General features: G+C 50.9%; 1 protein-coding gene across 2 annotated transcripts in view; it reads left to right on the top strand.

The window, feature by feature from the left end:
• Nucleotides 1-24,787, top strand: part of CRMP1 (collapsin response mediator protein 1) — a 77,025-nt gene that overhangs the window by 26,874 nt on the left and 25,364 nt on the right. For both annotated transcript variants that reach the window (XM_053217598.1, XM_027077882.2), the window contains exons 3-6: nt 3,817-4,001; nt 7,916-8,080; nt 22,431-22,492; nt 24,440-24,520. In XM_053217598.1, the coding sequence (XP_053073573.1) occupies nt 3,817-4,001; nt 7,916-8,080; nt 22,431-22,492; nt 24,440-24,520 (493 nt within the window). The remainder of the gene's footprint in view (nt 1-3,816; nt 4,002-7,915; nt 8,081-22,430; nt 22,493-24,439; nt 24,521-24,787) is intronic.

Below are 24,787 nucleotides of genomic sequence, written 5' to 3'. Positions count from 1 at the left end.
GTTTGTCCTTGGGTCCTGGTTGTGTGGCTCCTCCTCCAGGAAGCCTTCCCTGACCCCCGTGTTGGAAGCATTCTCTTGCTGGCCAGCCTGCGTGCCAGTCCCACGCTCCTCACGCTGCACGCGACCCTGACTTAGGGACCTCACCTTAGGACCTCCCCCCCGGGGCCTGGCACAGTGCTGGGGACAGACAGGTACCAGGAGCATTGGCTGGAAGAACCCTGGCCCGTCAGCGCAGGACCTTGGTCTCGGCCGCAGTACAGCCTGGAACCAGAGGGAGGAAGGCACACGTGGGGGGGGGGGGGTGGGTAGTGAGGTTCCTAGGTCACCCCCCCTGCTTAGATAAGGAGACAGCCATTCCAGGGCAGACCCTGGTTTGTGGGGGCTGGGGGCTTCTGGGGCGTGAGGGGTAAAGGATGCTGACAACTGTTGCGGGACCACCTTCCCACCAGCCTCACCCCTGGGGGGTTTGAAGTTAACCCCCCAGGAGCCTTGCAGTCCAGGGTGTATGCATGGAACAAGAGCTCACTGGCTGAGCTGCATTTATGAAGTGCTTGCTGCATATGCGAACACCTGGAGTCTTCGGACCTTGGTGGGCCGTGTTGTTCAGGAACTACGCGGTTTCCACAAGTTCAGTATCTGTCGGCCCCTCTCAGTCTGAAACGCCTTTGTATTTGACTCTGCTGGCCCTCCCCTTCCGCCGTTAAGCAGACGAGTCTCCGGATGGTCATGTGGGGCGCAGGTCCCTGCTGGCTGGGAAGCAGGTGTGGCAGGGCTGAGACCCTGGGGGAACCAGCTGCGCTGACCCCAGGCACCACCCGGCATGAGGAGGCTCAGTTATTTCCCTTTACTTTGATGGAACCCCAAGAACCCTTTTATTTGGCAGCCGTTCACCAAGCTTTCCTGACAGCTGTTCGTCTGTCTTTGTGCAGAATCTGTTATGATTCATTGAAGGTTCCGTTCAGTTTGCTCAGCGCCGGTGACTCAAACGCCGGCCGCCCAAGACTCCTGAGCGTGGTGTCGAGCGTCTGTCTCATTCTCAGAGCCTCCTTTCTCCTCGCCCCTTTTCCACACCCATTGCTATCGAGAACCTTTTAGGTTTTTCCTCCGAATGCACTGAGGGCTCCATTTGGCTCAATCCCGGTTTGGGGAGAATCTGCTTCTATCTAAGGGAAGCAGGAAGGCAGTTGAGGCTGGTGGGCAGAGCCAAGATTTGAGATTTGGGGGGACCTGGCTTGAGTCCAGACCCACCACTGACTTGCTGTGTGGCCTCAGACATGTCACGTGCCTCTCTTGAGTTCTGTTTTCTTCTTCCACTTCCTGTAAAGAGAGGCGACTGTCATGCCTTTAAGATGGACCCCGAACAGCAGTACTTGCTGGCCGTGTGGCATGGTGACTGAGTCACATTCCCGATCAGACTCCACGGATACCCCCCTGTAGGGCCCATGCCCAGTCTGGGACATGCCCAAGCCGTTGCCAGCATGAAACAGTTGAACATGACCCCATCTTCTTTAGAAGCCAGTTGGAGCGTTAAATGAGATGATCCCTGAAGTGCATAGAAGGCCAGTGCTCAGCAGCGACCTGCCCCTGCTGTAAGGCTTGGGGGTGTCTCCTCCCGGACCCCTGACATCACGCCCTGTGTTTGGAGCTGGACAGCAGGAGGATCGGGCAGGGCAGGAGTCTGCACATCGAGATGGAAATTACAGAGGGGAAGAGGTTGGCGTTGGGAGCAGCAGTGGCCGTGGCTGCAGGAGTGGTAGCGGTGATGGTCCCCGGCACCGTCCTTCCGCTAGACCTACTTTCGGCTTCGGGACAGATAGTGTGTGATGCCCCAACTCTGTGGAAGACCCCCAAGGGGAGCCCCGTGGCCTCTGTCCCTCCCCACCCCACTTGCCTGGACCGGCCCCGCCCAGGGGTCCAAGGGGAGCCAGGGGATTCTGTGCCTGCCACCTGGGGGTGGATTCTTTTTGGGGGCCTGGCATGGTGGTCACCAGAGCAACACTTTCCTGTACCTTCATTACTGATGTTTTCACGTGACTCAGGATGTTGTTGCCTAAGCTGATGAGCTCAGAACAACTGTATTTAAAAAAAAATTGTTTTTTAATGTTTATTTATTTTTTATTTATTTTTTTTTTATTAAATTTTTTTTTCAACGTTTTTTATTTATTTTTGGGACAGAGAGAGACAGAGCATGAACGGGGGAGGGGCAGAGAGAGAGGGAGACGCAGAATCGGAAGCAGGCTCCAGGCTCCGAGCCATCAGCCCAGAGCCTGACGCGGGGCTCGAACTCACGGACCGCGAGATCGTGACCTGGCTGAAGTCGGACGCTTAACCGACTGCGCCACCCAGGCGCCCCTTAATGTTTATTTATTTTTGAGAGAGAGAGAGAGAGAGAGAGAGTATGAGTGGGGGAGGGGCAGAGAGAGAGGGAGCCACAGAATCCGAAGCAGGCGCCAGGCTCTCAGCAGTCAGCACAGAGCCCGACGCGGGGCTCAAACCCACCAACCGCGAGATCATGACCTGAGTTGAAGTCGGATGCTCAACCAACTGAGCCACCCAGGCACCCCTGTATTTTTTTTTTAATAAAAATCGCTCATGTTCAGATCTAGTGGTCTTCACCAGGCATTGACCTTGGAGGCTATTGTATCTATCCTGGTGCTGGCTGAGCCTCCCCTCTGCCCCCCATGTCTCCTGACTCTGGTTCCAGCAGGTGAAACACAGCTGCCACCACAGGGGCAAGGCTTCGAATATCTTGGGCTCTTCTCTCTTCTTCCAGCCTTTGGAATTTTCTTTCTTTCTGGAGGGAGTTTGCAGGCACCTGGTGCATTTGGGAGCAGAGGTGATGGTCAGCGTGTGCAGAGAAACCCTGCCATCCCCAGTGTGATTCCCTCCAGGCAGGTTTTACCCTGTTAGTGGATTTTTCTTGTGGGTACTGGGGAGTCCAGCAGCTTCCCTGAGGTCAGTGCTCCTGAGAGTGAAAATGAAAATCCTGGTTGCTTGTCTGTATTAGCTAGCCACAGGTGCCATAACAAAGCCCCCCATACTGGGCAGTTTAAACAGCAGACATCTATTTTTTCATGGGTCTGGAGGCTGGAAGTCTGAGGTCAGAATGTCAGCAGGTGGGTTTCTTTGAGGCCTTTCTCCGTGGCGTGTAGACGGCTGTCTTCTCCCCGTGTTCTCACATGATCAATCCTCTGTATGGGTCTATGTCCTGATCTTGATCTTGTCTTCTAACAATGACACCAACCAATCTTACAAAGACACTGTTGGATTGGGGCCCACCCTAATAGCCTCATTTCACCTTAATTGCCTTTGTGAAGGCCCAGTCTTCAAATACTGTTACATTCTGAGGTCCTTGGGTAGGGCTTCAACATCCAGCTTTTGGGAGGGTCACACTTCAGCCCATAGCACTGTCAAAGTTTGCAGAGCTAAGGGGACTTACTCCTGCAGTCACTGTCCTCTGTTTCCCTGAAGTGGTTGACAAAGAGTGGGAAGTACTCTGGAGGGACAGGCTGTTCTGAGAACCCTTTGACACCAACCCCCGTAAGCCTCCCCAGATACCCGGGCTGGTGAAGCAGCCCACCTTATACCCTCCACCCCTCTGCTGTCCTAGATTGTAACCACCTGCCCACATGCCTCTCCCCTTCCTCAGGCCATGAGCCCCTCGGGAGCAGGAACCCTGCCCGAGCTTTCGCTGTCTACCCAGTGCCCTGCATAGGACCTGGCTCAGAAATGTTTACCCAGTGGAACTGACACCACACAGTTGACTGCCATCTTGTTTTTCTCTTAAGAACCCAAGGCCGTTTCTGTTGTTTCCAGACAAATAGGAGAGAACTTAATAGTTCCTGGTGGAGTGAAGACCATTGAGGCCAATGGGCGGATGGTGATTCCCGGAGGTATTGATGTCAACACGTACCTGCAGAAGCCCTCCCGGGGGATGACAACTGCTGATGACTTCTTCCAAGGGACCAAGGCAGCACTGGCAGGCGGGACCACCATGATCAGTGAGTTGCACCCCTGCCCTGGGCACATGTGACTTCTGTTCTATGTCACCAGCAGCATCAGCAACACCACAACACTCAATATAGATACAGGCACTTTGCTCAGGGGACCATTTAATATAACTCAGCACAACCCTTCCCATAAAGGCCAATATATTATGTGTGCCGCTGGTAATACACTGATAATTTTCTAGGCAATAGGCATTTAAAAGTTTAAAGTATGTTAATGCATTCGAAATGAGATGACTGGCACATTGTGGGTACGATTAGCCATTGTGCGATTAAAATGAACGTTTAAATTTCTAGGAACTGTGGACTGATTTAAAGAAAAGTATCAAGGGAAGAATGATACGGATTATAGGCAGACAAAGCCAAACGTTCCTGAACCTGGTGTGCACATGGCTAAAGTTTGGGAACCAGTCATGTAGGTGTTACTATGAAGGATGGAGAACTGAAGGCTCACAAAGATGAAATAAGTTGCTGGACGTTACACAGTGGGGAGCGGGTTGTACTAGTCAGTATCGACGCTGTAATGCTGTGATAATGCTGCATAACAAACAGTCCCAAACTTCAAGCATCACTTGTTTTTCTTGGTCAAGGATCTGAGGGCCCAGGGAGAGGACTGGAGTGGGTCTGCTTCAGGCTGTGGGTTGGGTTCTCAGGGACACCATGGATCCCCCATCCTGGAACCAATGGCCACCTCAACTGTGCCCTTCTCCTGGTAGATGGCAGAAGTGCAAGAAGGGTCTGGCAGGAACTTGTCACTCCTCTTACCACCTTATGTCTTCACTTACACACAGAAGTTCTGTTGGCCAAAGCAAGTCACACGGCCAAGCCCAAAGTCACTGGGATCGCACTCTGCCCACCACGAGCCATGGGGAAGGTGGGGAGCAGAGGAAGAATTGTGCACAAATAATGCCATGTACCTCAGTGGTTTCTTTGGAGGCTAGATTCTTCCTCTACTGCACTTTTCAGTCCCCTATATTTTTTTAAGTAGCTTTTGTTTCTTGGATTCCATTTTAATAAATGGTTTTTAAAAATATTTATTTATTTTGAGAGGGGGGGCGGAAAGTGAGCATGAGTTGGGGAGGGACGGAGAGAAAGAGAGAGAGAGAATCCCAAGCAGGCTCCGTGCTGTCAGCACAGAGCCTGACATAGGGCTCAGTCTCACGAATCGTTAGATCATGACCTGAGCTGAAATCAGGAGCCAGTCGTTTAACCTACTGAGCTACCCAGGCGCCCCTTAGTAAATGATCTGAATTAAGCATTAGCTGATTTTCAGTGTTCTTTCAACTGGTAGGCTCTCTGTATCCAAGCAGCTCATCCCCAAACTGGCCACAACCCTGCCCATCTCTCTTCCTCCAACAAACCCCTTTGGAAGTACATTGTGGGCTAGAGCTGGCTATCGTGGGTGGGGCTCGAACCCACGAGCAGCGAGATCATGACCTGAGCCAAAGTCGGACGCCTAACTGACTGAGCCACCCAGGTGCCCTATAGGATGAGCTGTATAATAGGAGCCTCCCCACCCCCCCACCCCCCACCATAGTATTGCTGGGAGACATACATGAGGTTACTGAGCGTAGTGCATGGCACATGATAAGTACTTGGAAATATGAGCTCGGATGGTTCTGAGAGGTGGAGATGGAAGTTCCAGGCTCAGGTGACCTGTGTGGAGTAGAGGACAGAGCCCCAGATGAGGAGTCAGGATCTCCAGAGTCCCCCTTTGCTCTTTTCCCATCATGAGCTTTGAGACTCTTGGGAAGGCCCCTGGCCCATTCTTTGGGTCTCCTCCTCCCCGTCTATAATAGGGTGGTTTTCACAGTGTGTTTTATGGAACTCCAAGAACCTGTGACAATACCAGGAGGACCATAGTAAGAGGAGTGTGAGGGGCAGCGAGGTTCTGAGTCCCCACCCCATTTTTTCATTCAACTGATCCTTATTGAGGGTTGCTCTGTGCCAGGCACGGTGCTAGGTGTTGAGGGAGAGGATGGAAAAAGCAGGCATGGTGCTAGTTCTCCAGCGGTTGCAGGCTCGGGGCGGGTTACAAATCATATATGACTATATATCCATGTCTATAGTCTGTGACTCGGGCTACAACAGAAAGGTGCACAGAACTCTGAACTGAGGGGCAAAGCATTCAAGGAAGGCTTCCCTGAAGAAGTGGCATTCATGCAGGGATCTGAAGGGTGAGTATGAATTAACTGGGTGAAGAAGGTGGAGGGGACCAGAGCCCCAGGAAGAGAGAACGACATGTGCAAACACCCCGTGATGGGAGAACACAGTTTGCATTTAAGAGACCCATGAGGCATGAATGCAGAGACTTAGGGGTAGAGTCCTGTGAGATAAGACTGGAAGGTGAGGGTGGTGCTGAGCCTCGACGGCTGAGGTAAGAATGTTGGACTTTTTCATATGGGCAATGAGCAGCTGTCGAAGGATTTTAAGCAAAGAGTGATGTGATCTGCTGATCTGCTTTGGGTTTTAAAGAGACCATAATAGAGTGGCCTAGATCAGATGTGGCTAGACCGGTGGGATCACAGTAGCTCACTGAGAGAAGAGGGTGGCTAGGACTAGGGGTGTGGCCATGGAGTGGACAGAGGTGGACAGCTCCAGGGATACATAAGAGGGAAATCTACGCACTTGGTGATGGGTCGGACGTGGGGGTATCTGAGAGAAAGGAAGTGTCAAGAATGACCCCTTCGATCCTAGGTATGGAACTAAGGTGGTATCTGTACAGCTAAGGAGGTGGTGGGGGACCAGATGTGCAAGTGGTAACGATGTTGCATAAGGTTTGGGACATTTGAACCTGGAGGAGCTTTTGAGTTTTGCTGGTGGAGAGGTCGGGGAAACAGCTGGTTTCAGACTTCTGCAGCTAAGCTGGAGTGGTACATTTTAATGATTAGCTACATTGAAGGAAACATTCCAGGACCAAGCCATGAGGAATTCGACCATTTAATGGCCAAGGAGAGGCAGAAAATTCTACAAGGAGCCTGAGGAAAAATGGCCACAGAAGTAGAATAAAAGCCAGCAAGCCATGTTGTCATGGAAACCAAGAGGAGGGAGTGATTCACTGTGCCCTGAGAGGGCCAGTGGAGTCAGGATTGGATGTTTCCATTAAATCCAGAGACATGGAGATTGAATTAGCAAAGGCCAGTGCTTTAGATGGGTGGAGGAGTGAGTGGGAGGAGAATAGGGACCTCTCTTTATAGGTGTCTGGCTGTAAAGGGTGGATGTTAGGGAGATAGGGCAGTAGCTAGAGGGATATACGAAGCCAAGTGAGGCTTAAAAGTTGGGCGTCTCCCCTTTCATTTGCTTTACATTTAAGATTTTATTTGAAAAAGGGTGATGAAATTAACATTCTTTTAGTCTCTAAAGTCTTTTTCACTTTTCATCTATGGCAGCATGGGGTAGGGGAAAGGTTCAGACTGCAGCAGGCGAGACTCTGGGGATCTTCCTGCTGCTTAACTAGTTGTGTGATGTTAGACAAGTTCCTTGCCCTCTTTGAGCCTCAGTTTCTTCATCTGCAATGGAGATGCTAATATTCACTTCGTGGGGTGGTTGAGAGGATTAAATGTGATAATTTTAAGCCTTGTGGCAGTATCTGAGGCATCGTAAGCATTCAACAAATAGTTGTGATACTGTTGCTGCTGCCGAAGATGACAATGACAATGGTGGTGACCATGCCGCTGCTGATGGTTATGGTAGTCATGGTGACACTGATGGCAATGTTGACGATGATGATGAAGAGGGTTGTGATGATGAGGATGTTGATCTTGGTGATGGAAATAGGGGTGATGATTAAGGTGGTGGTGGTGATGATGGTGATGGTGGTGATGGGGTGAAGAGGCTATTAGAGCCTACCATTGGGACATCTTGGGTCCTAAACATCTTGGAATGTGACAAGTGCCGTTCTTTCACAGTTGACCATGTTGTCCCTGAACCTGGGTCTAGCCTGCTGACCTCCTTCGAGAAATGGCACGAAGCAGCTGACACCAAGTCCTGCTGCGACTATTCCCTCCATGTGGACATCACGAGCTGGTACGATGGCGTCCGGGAGGAGTTGGAGGTGCTGGTGCAGGACAAAGGTCAGTTAAAGTCTCAGAATGGGGGCGCAGTTCTGGAATTTCTGGTTCTTTGGCGGGTCTGATTATGTGAAGTGAAAAATCCCTTTATCTGCGTCTGCGGGGAGCCCAGCTGTGTGCTGCACACTGTCGCATAAACAGTGCAAAAACGGGATCCTCTATAAGGGGTCTGTCCTCTTCTCCTTCGAGTCCTTGGGAGGTATCCCCCTGTTCACAGAAGCAAGCCTCGTTTCCTTAGCCTGGCACGCAGGGCCCTCGCTGATCTAGTCCCCTTTCTCTTTCTCTGCCTAAACGTATCTGGGGTACTTGTTATCCTGGATGCCGTCCCCCGAAACCTGCTTGACCACTGGACCTGTGCTCGCACTGAACCCCCTACCAGGATGGCCCTTGCTTCTACTCTGCTTCCCGAGCTCAACTAGCACCTTCTCCAGTTTCCCCTTTTTTGGCTCTCCCCTCTCCATCGTACTTGGACTATGGGACACTGGTTCTTTGGCTCGTCTGTTACACCCTGAGCTCTATGAGTGGGGGGATCGTCTCTATCCAACTCTGTATCCCAGGCCGTTTCCCTTCTGTTTGGACTCACTCACACCGGGTGGCCCTGCGCAGTGTAGACACTACAGTGTGCATCATGTTGAGATGACTTAAATTGCAGATACATGAAGCAAAACAAGAGAACAGAATGAACCAGGACAGGAGTGGTCTGTCTGGAGAGGAACTGTTCTGGATGCTCTCTGAAGAGGCACCCTCAAATGAATGAGATGCTTCAAGGAGACCTAGAGGGTGTTTTCAATTTTTAAGATAGAGATGCTGTGTTTTCTCATTACAAGAGTATATTCTCCACAATACAAAAGAGTCAGGAAATAAAGAGAAGGAAAAAATGTTTTTCTTCTGGCCATACCCCCCCGCCCCCACCACCTACATTAACGTTAAGGAGTATTGCTTTCCATTCCCTGTCTATTTAGACGATTTCCTCCTTATATAGTTATACGACGGCAGTTATTCGAGATCCTTCTATTTTCACTCAACATTTTATGAGTAATCATTAGTTTTCATTAATAACTTTTTAATGGCTTGTAATGTAGCACGTAATGGTTAATTTGTTTATTTTCTTTTTATCGGGCACTTAGGTTTTCTGTCTGCTTTACTGTAAATGGTGTTACGGTGAACATCTTTGTCTACGAACATTTGTTTGCATTTCTTATTGCTTCCTGCGATTTCCAGAGGTGGAATTACAAGGTCAAGGTGTTAACGTTTTTCAAGATTGTGACACTTGCAGCCAAATTGCTTTCCTGGAGGATGCACACACTTGCATGCCCACGATCCCCGTGTCTCTGGCTCCTTGCACGTGTGCACCGTGGGGCGTTACTTCTACAAAATCCTTGTAGATTTGATGAGGCAAATCCAGTCTATCAGCATACGCTGCAGTTTTTTTTATCATTAATTATGTCAGACATTTTGCATCCTCGTTGTGAATGTCCGACTGTATTCTTTGCCTACTTCCAGGTTTGGGTTTTCTGTGTCTGAGTTCTCCACATCAAGAAGGCGATATCCCTCCCTTGCGGTGGCTGTGAATCACACGCTTGTTTTGGGCATCGCCATCCAAGGGAATTTACAATTCTGTACCTTGCCTTCCTCACCTCGTGTTAAGTGCTGAGCAATTTTCCACTCTCCCCATGGGGCTCATCGTATCAATTTTGGCAGAGCCTGACCCTATGGGGATGTGTAGAGGGGACAGGGGGGACACGGAGATCACAAAGCTGTCACAAGAGAATGCCACAGCTCTGTCAGGGAGGGGACTTTGTGGGGTCGTATTTATCGCATTGTCCTGGAGGAGGGCAGAGAATTTTCTCCCCTTGACCGGACACTTGTAAGGAAATGGCTTGTGGAGGTTTTTCGGTGCATTCCTGGTTTTAAGTGTCTAACTCGTATTGTGTAATGTTTTTTTATTGATTTAAGTTTAAGAGCTAGTGCACGTAGGGTGCCTGGGTGGCTCAGTCGGTTGAGCGTCCGATTTCGGCTCAGGTCATGATCTCACGGTTCGTGGGTTTGAGCCCCGCGTCGGGCTCTGTGCTGACAGCTCAGAGCCTGGAGCCTGCTTTGGATTCTGTGTCTTCCTCTCTCTCTGGCCCTGCCCCGCTCATGCTCTGTCTCTCTCTGTCTCAGAAATAAATAAACATTAAAAAAACAAAACAGGGAGGGGCGTCTGGGCGGCTCAGTCGGTTAAGCGTCCGACTTCGGCTCAGGTCGTGATCTCATGGTTTGTGGGTTCGAGCCCCCCGTCGGGCTCTGTGCTGGCAGCTCAGAGCCTGGAGCCTGCTTCGGATTCTGTGTCTCCCTCTGTCTCTGCCCTTCCCCTGCTTGTGCTCTGTCTCTGTCTCAAAAATAAATAAACATTAAATAAATGAAAACAAAAGAACTAATGTGCATTTATTGAGAAACAGTATGGAAGTGTCTAACATAAAAAGTGATGCATTTTTCCTATTTGTATATTTGTGAGGTACATGCTCACATAGCCATAATTTTTACTTAAGTGGAACTGTAATATGCATAATCTGCAGGATGCTTTTAAAATTTTTTTTTAAATGTTTATTTATTTTTGAGAGAGAGAGAGCAGGGCTGAGCTGTCAGCACAGAGCCCGACGCGGGGCTCGAACCTGTGAACCGTGAGATCATGACCTGAGCTGAAGTCGCACGCTCAACTGACTGAGCCACCCAGGCGCCCCTGCAGTATGCTCTTTTAAAGAATATTTTTCATTCTTTTAAGTTTTTATTTATTTAATTTGAGAGAGAGAGAGAGACAGAGAGAGACGGAGACAGAGAATCCCAAGCAGGCCCTGCACCGTCCGCATGGAGCCCGGCTAGGGGCTTGAATCCACAAACCACGAGATCATGACCTGAGCCAATATCAAGAGTCAGACACTTAACTGACTGAGCCACCCAGGTGCCCCTGCAGTATGCTTTTTTCCTCAATAAGTGTCATGGACAACCAGGCCCCTCCGCTTAGCGGCTGTGTGACCTTAGGCCAATCCTTCAACCTCTCTGTGCCTCAGTTTCCCCGTCTGGAGAATAGAGGTAACAACGAGGTTGTTTTGAAAGTCCAACGAGAAGCTATATATAAAGTACTTAGAAGAGTGCTGGCCCCTGGTTTGATTCTGTATTATTAGTTATTTCTTTTATCATCATTCCATCGTTTCTCCTAAGAGTGTTCCATTTTATGGAGGTACTGGGTTAATCTACTCCCTAGTGGAGAATTTTAAAAAATCGTGTTGTCAGGGCTCACAGGGAGCCGACTCTGAGGCAGAGGATGGCCTGTAGGAAGCGAGTGTGGATTAGTTTCATGTTGCTGTTATAACAAACTCTAGCAACCTGTGGTTTAAAACAACCCAGATGGCACCTCTGGAGGCCGGAAATCTGAAGTAGGCTTTAAGGTTCAAGACAAGGTACTGGCAGGGTGGGCTCCTTCTGGAGGCCCGGGGAGAACACTTCCTTGCCCTTTTTTAGAAAAATATTTCTTAATGTTTATTTATTTATTTGTGAGACAGAGAGAGAGAGAGAATGCGAGCAGGAGAGGGGCAGAGAGAGAGGGAGACACAGAATCTGAAGCAGCCTCCAGGCTCCGAGCTGTCAGCACAGAGCCCAACGCGGGGCTCGAGCTCACGGACCGCGAGATCATGACCTGAGCAGAAGTTGGACACAACCGACTGAGCCACCCAGGCGCCCCTTCCTTACCTTTTCCAGCCCCTACAGGCTGCCCAAGTGCCTTGGCCCCTGGCCCTGCATCTTTCCAGCCACTGCCTCCTTCCCCCCTCATTGACTCCAACCTCTCCCTTCCTTCTTTCACTAAAAAGGACCCTGGTGATCATACTGGGCCCACTCAGGTGATACAGGATGATCTTTTATCTCAAGGTCCTTAATTTAATCTTACCTGCAGATTCCCTTTGTTGGGAAGGGAACACAGTCATAGTTCCTGAGGATTAGGGTGTGGACGTCCAGTCTTTGGGGGGGCCGTTATTTTGCCTCCCACAGGGCGAATCCAGGATCCACCCCTGTGAGCGAAGCCCAGGAAACAGGATTGGCTGCAGGGAGCTCTGAGACCTGACGCCCTTCAGATGGATCCCGAGGACGCCAAGGGCGTGGGGACTTCACACCTCCCACCAGCCCGGCATTGGGTGTGGCCCCTCTGGGATGGGGCATGACCTTGAGCTAGGCTGCTCTGTGCATGGAGGGTGGTGCAAACAGGACTGACAGCTGAGGGCCATCTGCCGGCAGCTCGCCCAGCAGCCGGGGCTGGGGAGCGGGCAAGAAGTCCTTCGTTCCGAAGAGGGCTCTTGGGGCTCCTGACGGCACCTGCTGCTGCCTGTTTGCAATTGTTCGGTGTTTCAGTGTTCTGGGAAAACATGTTTGTGAAGATACCCATGCTTACCTGTGTAGATATTTTACAGGGCGAGGAGCTGGAAGCGGACACTGGGTGCTCTCCACCCTGTGTCTGTGCGGGGCTGTTGGTGTTGGGGTGGGAGACGATGGTGGAGGCGGTGGTTTCCGGGACCGAGCTGGGCCACCTGCAGCAGGTGGGCAGGTCACTGGCTCTGTCCCTAACTTTGTTTCGTTTTCTAACACTGGGCAGCGTTAGGACTCTCCCTCCCACGAGCGCCCGTGGAAATGGCTTGTAAGTGTCACGTGCCTTATAGGAAGCAGCAGGTGTGGGACGGTCCCAGCAGGTGGGCCGCCCGGGTTCAAATCCTGCCCTTCCGCCTCCTGGCTGCGTGATGCTGGACAAGTCCCCCAGCGGAGCTCTCTGCGGTTGCTCGGCGGCCCCTCATCCAGGGCCCTGGTACCTGGCACCACAACCTGAGCTCGGTGTTAATTCTCCACCCTGATGGAGGTCTTGGTTGTCGTAGCAACCTCAGAGGTAGGCAGTGCGTGGTAGGGATTGCTTTGCTTGAGGTACCACGGATGGTGAGCTCGTCAGTCCACCCAGAAGCCAGGCATCAGGCATCGAACCCGGCATGTCTCTTGATGGTCCCCATGGGGTGCTCTCTGTGGAGAGACGTCCTACCCCAGTCTGCCCTAGTGAAGGAGGAGGAAGCGCTGCCAGAGCCAGGGGCCCGTGTCCACACTTGACAGGCTCTGCCAGAGCAGCGGATGCAGTGACAAGGGCTGGTGTCTGTGCAGCCACCCACAGAGGCAGTGACCTCAGTGGAAGGGCTTTGGGCAAGAAGTAGCATGTTGTCTCTGGGGCTTTACCCCCACCACCCATCTCCCCCTCCCCGGGAACCTGGGGCACTGTGGTCCCTCAGGCAGGATCCTGGATGCTTACCCAATGCCCCGGGGGCCTTCAGCCTCATTCATCATTTGGTGGCCCCCCGGGCTGCCTAATCTTGGTGCAACTGAGGCATGCAGGGAGGTCCCACACCAGTGTTCAGTGGTGAACACTCATCTTCCTGGAGGGGCTCAAGCACCCACACCTCCTAGAAGCCTTTCCTGCTTGCTCTGCACTCCAGGATGGGGTCCCCTTGGAGCCCCCACAGCCCCAGAGGGGGCTTCTCCAGCAAGGCTGTGGGGCTCAGGGCTCTCACTGCCCTCTGGACCGTGATGACTCAGGAAGAGGTTGGTTTTTCTCATCTCTGTTCCCAGGCCAAGGCTGGCACACAGTGGCCCCCTGCTCGGTTGTCTCATCGGGAGCTGGAGGCACTTGGATTAAATCACCAGTTCTTCTCCTGGGCTGCTGGAGCCCGGCCCCAGGCCCCGCTGAACCTGAATTCCCAGAGGGAGGGTTTGCAAAGCTCAGGTATTCTGATGCAAAGCAGGGCTGGGGCCACTGGCTGGATGACTGCCCAGGGCCTGCCCTGCGTCCACCCTGTGTCAAGGTTTTAGGAATCACCCAAAGGACCATCAGCCCCCTAAGACCCCTGGGCCCTCAGACAGGTCACAGGCTGCACCTCACATCCCCTGAAGGAGACCCAGGACTGGAACCCTCTGCTCGAGGATGGGTGAGCCAGTGAAGATGCCCTCCTTTGGGGCCCAGAGGGTTAACCACAGACAGGCTGTAGGGGTTGCTAGGACCAAAGGGCCTGGAGGGAAACAAGAATTCCCAGGTCCTCTGTAGAAGCTGGCCCCTGCCAGGGGCAATTATTCTTGCTTTTTCCTTCCTGTTGGCCAGTCCTGTGTCTGAGATTGGGTAGATGGGTTATGAAGGATATCGCTATCAGGGCTCCTAAGTGCACAGATTCCTTCTTATCCCCAAGGCAAGCAGCACCATCAGGGGCCTTGGCTGAAGCCCTCCCGCCTCCTCTGTGCACCTGCAGCCCCATCAAAACACAGGTGGGATCCTCTCTAAGCCCTGCCCAGCCCCGCCTGGTCTTCCTTCTCCTTCCCAAGGTGCTCAGTGAATGGTGGTGACCTCAGGGCTCCAGTCCAGGCCCCCCTGCCTGAGGGGCCCCTCAGCTTCCATAGTGTCTTATGGCCAGGGTCACCCATCCGCCGTGACCCTGGCCCAGACTCACACAGAACATAGCTCTCTAGACGCCCACATGGGGCTCGACTTACCAGGTTCTCCCAAACCCATCAGGGGTTCCGGTGAACCCTACTGCCTGTCAGTCGGGGCCTCACAAGGGGACCCCTGTCCAGCCATTCACTCAGGGCAGAAACCTGGAGACCCCTGTCAACGATCATTCCCGATGTGCCCTTCGCTCTTCCTTCCCCATCCGTCACTGGATCCAGGGCTTTGCCTGTGCAGTAGCTCAGATCTGACTGTGGGTCTCCACCCCCGGTCCCTTCCCTGATACGGGGCTCACTGTGTCTCCAGATATTCCTCCTCGGTCTCTGTCCCCAGTCCTACCCTCCAGTGCATTCTTCCCCCAGCCATACAAGTGGGATTTAAAAAAGTAATTAGTGTGGATGCCTGCAGTGGCTCCACAGTGTCCCCAGGATAAGTTCCAAGGTGCTCCCGTGGCTTTGAAGGGCTTTTCCTCAGGTGCCTGCATATCAGAGAGGTGCAGCAAATATTGGGGAGCTGACAGAGTTCCTGAGAGACGCTCTGGCGAACTTCTGTACCCCAAGTGTTTAGCACACATCTGCATAGAGTAAGTTCTCAGTCCATACTTACTGCATGAATGAATGAGTTAGGGGAGGAGGAGAGGGAGGGAGGGAAGGGAGGGAGGGAGGAACATGCCTGGCGTCCTTTCCTACAGCATTTTAGCACCTTGCTCTCTAAGTCAGAGGGCTTGCTCAGGAATCTCGAGGGTCATCATCACTGGACTGCAGAATCAAGCACAGGAAATTTTCAGGATGGGAGATCAATTTAGAGCTCCTGCAGTTCCGTCTGCCTGTTTTTAGAAATGGAACCTGAGCTCAGAGAGGTGTAGTCGCCTCCCGAGTGTCACACAGCAGCTAGCGCTTGGACTCGGTTGTCTCTGACAGAGCTCTGCTGGCGCTTCTGGTGTCTTTGGCACCCTCTTGGGGTGGTCCACTGGGAGAACGTGCCCTTGGCTCAAGGCACAGGCTTGGCAGCTGGGGCTCAGGCTGGAGTCAGCCCCCTTGGGTGCTCCCTTTGCTGGGAGCCCTTGTCCGGGGCACAGGTGCAACTCCTCACAGCTGCTGCCCAGCCCCTGACCTCCTTCTTGCCAAGTGCTTTTTTCACTCTATTCAGGCTGCCAAGAGAACAGGTTCACCATGCGTCTCCCAAGGACAGGCTCAGCCCGTGGGACATGAAGGTCGTGGTTCAGCACTTGAATCCATCTTTCGATAAAGCAACTTACGGCTCATTTTAGAAATCTCAAAATACAAGAAGTTATTCTAGAAAACGGTGGTGCCAGCATGCTGTGTAGACTTGGCAAGGGAGAATGGCTTCCCTTGGGATGGAATTTTTTATAAACCACTGACAGGGAAGTCCTGCCTGTGTTTTCTAAGCCACAGACCCCTCTTAATAGCACTTACTGGCTTTGTTGGATGTCAGCAGCATTTCAGTCTCAAAATAGAAACTTTAATGCAGAAACCATTGAAAAGAAGAGGAAAAAAAAATCGAGCCCAGTAAAGAAGAGAGGAACTCATATTGGCTAGGTGCTATGCTGTGTCACTTAGGTCAGGTGTTTAGCCTGTGTCACTTGGTTATTTTCTAGAACAGCAGTGCACGGGCAGTGGTGTCATTCCACTATTGGTATGAACCTCCTGGATCTTTCTGCGAGCACTTCCATTGTCTCTTTGTCACATTGCCCTGTGTATCAGCTAGCTTTTGCTGTGTAACAAACCACTCCAAACCTAAGACTTAAAACAACAATCATTAATTACCTTCTGATTCTGTTGGTTGACAACCACAGCTGGGCTCGGTTGAACAGTTTCTCTACTGATCCTGTCTGGGCTCATTCAGACATTTGGGCCTCAGCTGGAATGGCTGTGGGAAGGGGGGTGGGGGAGTGCTCCACGCATGATCCCTTGTCCTCTCATGGGCTCTCTGGGACCTCTTCACTTGGTGGCAGTGTTCCAACAGGTGAACGTAGAAGCTGGAAGCCTTCCTGAGGATTAAGCTTAGAACTCACCCAACATTATGTCCATTGCATCCTGTTGGTCAAGTTGAGTCACAAGAGGGTCCCAGATTCAAGGGATGGGAAAAAAAGACTACTCCACTGATGAGATGAACTTGGAACAATCCGTGGCCATTTTAATCTAAGTTGTGTCTCATCTGGCCATAATTAGTACAGTTCTCCTTCATTCGTTCAAAATACTCTCAACTCCATCCAGCCACCTCAAAATTTCCCTCCAGTTATGGCATCAGGCTCAGAGTCCAGTATCTCATTATGAGCATGTATGTAGGATGTGGATGAGGTTCCTTGGGTATGACTTCTCTTGATCCAAAGACCTGTGAGCCTAAGAGGTAAGTTCTGTGCCTCCCCTCCCCGTACACCTCACATCCAATGGTGGGGCACAGACAGGACAACCACGATAAACAGTCCATTGGAAAAGAGACAAGACGAGTGGCACATGGTCATAACTCCACAGGACTGGAATCCAGCCGGACACATTGCTGGGAAGACCTTTTCTGGGGGTAGAGATCATTCCTTCATCCAGGCCAGTCCTTCTCCTTGGGAGTGGTGCCCAAGTTCAGGGGCTGGCAGACTCTACAATCTGTGGGCCAAATATGGCCCGTGGCCTGTTTCTAGGTTTCTATGCAGCCTATCAACTAGGAATTTCACATTCTTAAGGGTTTTTCAAAACAAAATCCAAACAGCAACAAGGAAACAAAGAAGGATTTGTGGCAGAGACTATATATGACCCACAAAACCTAAAACATTTACTATCTGACCCTTTACGGAAAAGCTTCCTGTCCCCTGCCCTAGGCCATTGCTTGCATAGCTCAGGCTCTACCCTCTGGACTCTTGGCCAGACCCTTAGAGATAATAGTTTGCTTTCCATAAAAGTGACCCATGTTTGCAGCAAAGTACCTTTCTCATCCTTTTCCCTACCCATGGAAAGTTCATTTTGAACAGGCTCAGTCTCTTTTAGTCACAGAGGGTATACTTTTCTTAAAAACATTGTGGGTTTCCAATGGTCACATTGTAGTTCACTCCATTGGACAAATGGACACTCCAATGGACAAATTTTTTTTAATGTATGTATTTTGAGAGAGCGCCCCCATACATGTGTGCAGATGTGAGTAGAGGAGGGGCAGAGACAAAGGAGAGAAAGAATCCCATGCAGGCTCTGCACTGTCAGCACAGAGCCTGACGTGGGGCTCAAACCCACGAACTGTGAGATCGCGACCTGGGCTGAAATCAAGAGTCGGATGCTCAGTCAACTGAGCCACCCAGGCACCCCACGGACAAATCTTTTTTTGAGACAGGCTTCTTTCTACTTTAGGTGACTGTCAGTGTGCTATGTGATGATACTTATAAGATTCTTAGAAGCCCTGGGGCACCTGGGTGGCTCAGTCGGTTAAATGTTCAACTCCTGGTTTCGACTCAGGTCATGATCTCACAGTTCATGAGTTTGAGTCCCACGTCGGGCTCTGTGTTGATGGTGCAGAGCCTGGTTGGGATTTTCTCTTTCCCTCTCTCTGCCCCTCCTCTGCTCATGCCCTCTCCCTCCCTCTCTCTGTCTCTCTCTCTCACCTTCTCTAAATAAATAAATAAAACTTAAATTTTTTTTTCAAAAAAAAATTTTTTTGAAGCCCTTTGTCTGGCCAAAGAAGTCTACTGGGCACCACCTTAGGTTTCTATGAGGACTTAACAAAGAGTTCTGGGTATACCCTTGATTGAATCTTACACTTGAGGTCATTTTTCACTTTGAGAACTATTTGCAGATTGGCAAGAGTAGAGAGGAGAAGTCGTCCTGTGTGTTCACTGAATTTCGCTTGCAAACTAACCTGATCCTTGTCCCTCAGGTCCATTTTGATGTGTGTCTTCTGGTGCTTCATCACATGTAGCTTAGAGAAACCAACTGGCACTTAATGTGTTCTTCATGGAAATCATTTTAGGCAGACCCGCAAGTTCTCTGGGTACATTTTCCTCCAAGTTACTCGTCATGGTTTTACCATCGTGTTGCCAGTACCTAGGATGAAGGGCCCCTTTCCCACCCTCCACCAACAGTTTGTTGGGTATTTTCCCCCAGCCTTTGCCTACAGTTTCCTCGGGACTATTCTGACCTCCACTCACTCCCCAGTCCCAAGGCCAAGGCCACATGTTTTAGGTTTTGGCCACTGCAGCACCCGACCTCCAGGCACTGATTTCTGTATCAGGTAGCCTTTGTTTTTAGAACAAACCACTCCAACATCTAATGGGTTAAAACGGCAACTGTTAAAACCACAATGAGATACCACCTTACACCCCATGGAAGGGGTGTTATCAAAATATCCGAAAAGAACAAGTGTTGACAAGGCTGTGGGGAGATGGGAGCCCTTGGGTACCATCGGTGGGAATGCAAAATGGTGCAGCCACTTTAGAAAGCAGTATGGAGGTTCCTCAAGAAATTAAGCATAGAGCCACCCTACAGTCTAGCAGCTCTAGTTCTGGGTATTTATCGGGAAGAATTGAAGGCAGGGATTTGAAGAGTTAGTTGTACAGCATTGTGCACAATAGGCGAAAGGTGGAAGCAAACCAAATGTCCATCGATGGGTGAATGGATAAGCAACGCATACATCTCCATGACCTGTCCTCCCACAGGCTCTCCCGACACCCTTCACATGAGGCTCCAAAGTGAGCCGGAAGCCCCAAGGCGAGGCTTGGAGCCAATATGGCGTCACTTCTGCTTCAGACCATTGGTCGGCACACGTCTCCAGACCAGCCCGCATTCAAGGAGTGGGGAGAGGCAGAGTCACTGCAGAACTTTGTGAAACTTTAAAAAATTTATCAGCCTGTTTAATTTCTTCCTAGCACCCATCTCTGCATGAAACGCCCTTGCTTATTTATTCACTTATTGCTTATTCCAAGTAGAAGGTAGGCAGGCATCCTTCTTCCTTCCTGGGTCACAGCTGTATCTCTAACTTCTAGGATGGTGTTCATGCATAGTAAGGACTCAGTAAATATTTGATGAGTGAGAAAATAAATATTCCATGAAAAAGGGCTTCTGGGGTCCAATAAGTTTGGGAAATGCTCTCTGTTTATTCTGTTCTTGAATATTCTTAATGCACATTATCATGTTAAAATCCGGGGGAAGCCCTGCAGTAAAGAAACCTGTTTGTTGCTGATGAATCAGGTTTTCTTTACCAATATGGATATCAACATCCCCGTGTTTGATTGCAAACAACAGAATCCCTCCAGATTTTGGCTTAAGTTGAATGGAGCAGATGTGCCTTAGGATAATGATGTGTATCCAAGCATCCTTTGCAAGGGCGTCTTGCTTCCTGTTCTTCTGTGCTTTTCTCTCTGAGCCAGCTCTGTTCCCCCTCACCCTTGACCTGCATCCTCTACTTCTGTCTCACCATGATGGAATGCAGCGGCCCGCCCTTTGGGTGTGCATCTCTGTTTCAGAGACCAGCAGGTGTTTGGGGTTTTAACTGGACTCTGTCCTTCCTCCTGGCTCAGCTCACCCTCTGCCAGGTGCCCAGTCCTAGGCTACCATCTGTGGTCTGTGGTCACGTGGTATGGATATGGCTGCCTCCAAGGTTATGAGGTGGGGAGAGTAAGAGTGGGGTTGCCAAGAACTGGAAGGGATTATGAATGGGTTGACAGTCCAGTAAGTGTTCAGTGCAGTCCTTGAGAACTGGTGTTTCATGCAGCCTCCTTGGAGAAAAACTTAATGATGGCATCTGTGAATTTGGGAGGTTTTGTGAATACCAGGACCCACTGTGTTTCCTTAGGCTCATTGCTAGTACTGGCAGCATCCAGCCGAATATTCTGGAACGTTTACTACTCTTGATATGCATGGCTTAATTGGTTTTTTAAGCAGGTGCAAATTGGTATGTAAGAGGGACTCATTTCGATGCACATTCACTAGCTCTGGGCACCATATGTTAAGATGTGGTGCGGTGCTGAGGTTTTAGTTTGAATTACTTTGATTACAAATAAAATCAATTTTTTTTGTCTTTATTAGTTAGCCATTTTTTTTTTCTTAAATTGTCTGAAAGTACTGTTTTCCCTTTGGGGTTTTTGGCTTCTTTGCTTTTATTTGAATATTTTGAACCTAAAGTAAAGCAGAAAGTAGAAAAACCACACAAATAAAAACAATGTGGCTTCATGAATTATGATGAGGCTCCCCTACTCAGGCAAGAAATAGAGCTTTGCCAGTTGCCCCCCAATAGAAGATCCGTGGGCTGTGTTGCCGTCATAATACCCTTCTCCCCCCCAAAATAACTGTGTCTGCTGTTCTTATTTTTTATTTAAAAAATATTTTTAGGTTTATTTATTTACTCTGAGAGAGAGAGGAAGGGGCAGAGAGAGAGGGAGAGAGAGAATCCCAAGCAGACTCTACACTGTCCGCCCAGAGCCCAACACGGGGCTTGAACGCATGACCCTTGGATCGTGACCTGAGCTGAGATCTAGACTCGGATGCTTAGCCACCTGAGTCACTCAGGCACCCCAGAAACGGATACTTTTAATGTTGCTTTCCGAATATTACTTTTTCTTTAAATTTTTCCTAATAATTTGACAAGGAATTTTTGTTGCCAGGGGTTTCTACACAAGGAAAGATTTTTGGTGTGTCTTCACCATTATTTAGTATAAAGGAATTCTAAATCCCATTTCATGGTTTGCCTTCAACTCATATTATCCAGACACCTCTGGATTCCATGAACAAGCGGTAATTGCACAGCACCTATCATGGGTGTGCAAATTAAAATAGTATTTAAGAGGTGCCTGGGTGGCTCAGTCTGTTAAGCGTCCGGCTTGGGTTCAGGTCGTGATCTCATGCTTTGTGAGTTTGAGCCCCACATCCGGCTCTGTGCTGACAGCTCAAGCCTGGAGCCTGTCTTCGGATTCTGTGTCTACCTCTCTCTCTGCCCCTGTCCCGCTCATGCTCTCTCTCTCAAAAATAAACATTAAAAAAAGTATTAAAAAATAAATAAACGTTAAAAAATAATAAAGTCGTATTTAAGACATGGTGCCTGTCCTCAAGAAACTGGAAGGTGTGTTAGGGAAGAGTCCCCTACGTCCCGTGTTCCCTGCTGGCCTGTCAACACAGCATGTGAAAGCCTGCCGTTTCCACCTTTTCGAATCCTCCCCCGACCCTGCAGCTCCTGTCCAGGCTCAGAGTCTCTGCGCACCTGTCCCATTCGCTCTCACCATCACCCTACGAGCTGCCATTTCTCTCTGCTGTTCTGCAGACCCACCCCCCATCCTCCACACCGCTTCCAGCATGGTCTTTCTGAGACAAAAAAAAAGCCTGATCATGTCACTTCTTGCTTTAGAAACACACGCTCTGGTAGATCGTGGTGAATGGTTGCACAACCTGTTGAATGCACTCAACGCCACTGAAATGCACACTTCACAATGGCGGTGATGGTGAATTCCGTTCTATTGATTTCAACATAAAAAATAAGGGATTAAAAAAACCCCTCGTGGTCCCTTGGATCCCGCTGTAGGACACTTCTAGTACCTTCACATCGTGTGTCTTTTCATCCTCCCTACTGTCCTCACCCATGCACACCCCCTCTCAATCCAAATGGTTCCCCCACCTCTCCCCCTCCTCCCCCTCCTTCCCTCCCACGCCCCCTTCTTCTCCTTCAGATTCAGCCTGTGTGACTTTCCTAGAAGCCTCCTTTGACCCTCCTCCCCTTACCCCCAGGCTGGGTTTGGTGTCCCCACTGTGAATCCCAGCGGCAGCCCTCTATCCTAGGGGTCAGCACTCTGTACTGTGATCATTGACTGGAGTCACCCTTCTTTTTTCTTAATGCATTTTTCTGTACTCTTTTTTCATCTTGAAACAGGTGTCAATTCCTTCCAAGTCTACATGGCGTACAAGGATCTCTACCAGATGTCTGATAGCCAGGTAGGTCCTCCTACACACCTCCTCTCCTGGGCAGGAATAGGCCACCGTGTCGGGCAAGACAGCACAGGGCAAGGGAGCTGTGAGAAGGGGCAGGGGAGAGGTCTGGGTTCAAGTCCCGGTCTGTCCTCTAAATCGCCGAGTGACCTGTGTCAGTCCCCATGCCTGCTGGGCCTGCATTCCTTTCTGGCTCCTAGAGTAGGGTGGAGTGGGGGGGTCCCTTGCACGGTGGTTCCCAAACCCAGCTCATCCTTAGCATCCTCTAAAACGCTCATTGAAAAGACAGACTCAGATCCTATCACAGACTTTCCAAAAGCTGTGCAGTTCATCCTGGGGCTCTAGCAAGTTTGGGGACCATGCCATTAGCTCTGACCCAGAGGAGTGGGGACCATGCCGTTAGCTCTGACCCAGAGGAGTGGGGACCATGCCGTTAGCTCTGACCCAGAGGAGTGGGGACCATGCCGTTAGCTCTGACTCAGAGGAGAGTCCTGGCTGTCTCTCCGGCCAGTTGAGTGACTGGGGCCACTCCCTCCCTGAGTTTTCTCACCTGTGCAAGGCGGTCATCTCTGGCCGTGCCGGCTTCAAACAATTGTCGTGTGGGGACAGCCGCTATACAGAAGGTGCGGCTCGATGGTACAGGTGACGCAGTGACTGCCTGCCGGGCGCTTGGCCTTCTGACGCCACTGGGGCTCCTGGTTTGTTTTGTTATCAGTGCCCTGCCCTCTGCTGGTTAAAAAGGCAGGGTGGTGCACTGGTAAAGGGCAGGGATGCAACAGCCAGACTGCTTGGCCGCAAGCTTTGGCCTTGCTGGGCAGCCTGAGGCAGCTTTCTCAACCTCTCTGCTTTAGACTCCTAAGAGCCTCATGAAGGTTGTCAGAGGATTGGATGAGTTCACACGAGGCTCCAGGACAGTGCCTGGCACATATGGATGCCAGTAAGCTGTAATGCCTTCGATGTGTGATGGGAAATGCTTCCGTGTCTTGCCTTTCAAAATAAACACGCGCAGTTATAGAGAATCACTTACCCCCAGATGCCCTGGAGGCCTCTGCTGTGTCACCAAAAGGCTAAAACTGGCTCAGTCTCATGACAAAGTAGCATGAGTCTGTCTAGCATAACTGAACTTTTCACCTGTTCTATTCTAACCGCCAACCCCCACGGACAGGTGGAGTTGAGCGATGGGGGTCCTGGAAGGTGCTTCCTGCCCCTATGTATCCTCCCCGCCTGCCATCTCCATAGAAAAGTACACATCCCAGGGTGGGGTGCTGCCTTGCACACTTGGAGAACGAAGGTAAAATTCGAGAGGCCCCGGAGAAGGAACGTGGGGGCTTTGGGCCTCACCGCGTGCAAATGTCTGAGTGCTGATCCTTTGCAGGCGGGAAGAGGGCAGGGGCGGTGGGCGGGACCTGTACTGCCTACATAAGGGGTTGCCTGGCAGGGTGCATATGACCTGAGTGTTAAGAGTTCTTGTAGACTCCGACCCCCGCCCCACCGTGGTCTAGAAAATGACGCGCGTTCAAGTTCTCGTAGAGCTGTACAACCCCCCCGGGTGCCGCAGGACAGGCTGAGCGCATTCAGTTACACAGTCTCAGTAAAACGAAAACCAGCTTCGCACCCTCGTTGTCCCCGGCGGCAGCTGAAGGCACGTCAATGGAGCAGGGCCGCAGCGAACGCGAAAGGCGCGGGTGGGCACCAAGACGGAAGGCATATTGTGCCACGGTGCGGCTTTGATCGGTTCTGCCCTACCCGCAGCCTCCTGCTTTAGCGTCCAGGGGGCGCCAGGGTCAAAGGGAGATCCTCTCCAAGGCTTAACTTTCCATCCGCGTGAACAGAACGGTCGTGCCGCGGCCGCCGGCGGGTGGGTGACTGTGCGTGAGCAGAACACTCTTCGCAGCTGTTCAGGCTGTGATATTTTTTTTAAATCTCCCCCAACCCCTGTTTGTTCTTCCCCAGCTCTATGAAGCCTTCACCTTCCTTAAGGGGCTGGGAGCTGTGATCTTGGTCCACGCGGAAAATGGAGACTTGATAGCTCAGGTGAGCGGTGTGGAGGGAGGTCCGCCCTTCCCACTCCAGTCGGCGGCCGTGTGCAGAAGGTCTGATCGAAGGGGTGGGGGCATCGGTCAGTGAGGTGGCCAGGCAGCGAAGGGGCAGGCCGGGAACTGGATGATGCCTCAGACGCTCCAGGTGGGCGTCACACACGCACCGTCTGCAGGGGGCCTTCGGCAGGCCACTGAGGACCTCAAAGGGTTTGTGTGAGAGACAGATAAGGATTGAATGGAGATGCTTTGCAGACTTGGGGGA

Source organism: Acinonyx jubatus, chromosome B1 (assembly GCF_027475565.1).
Source record: "Acinonyx jubatus isolate Ajub_Pintada_27869175 chromosome B1, VMU_Ajub_asm_v1.0, whole genome shotgun sequence".
NCBI lineage: Eukaryota > Metazoa > Chordata > Mammalia > Carnivora > Felidae > Acinonyx > Acinonyx jubatus.
Note: the sequence above shows the minus strand (reverse complement) of the source record. Positions and strands in the feature narration are given on the sequence as shown.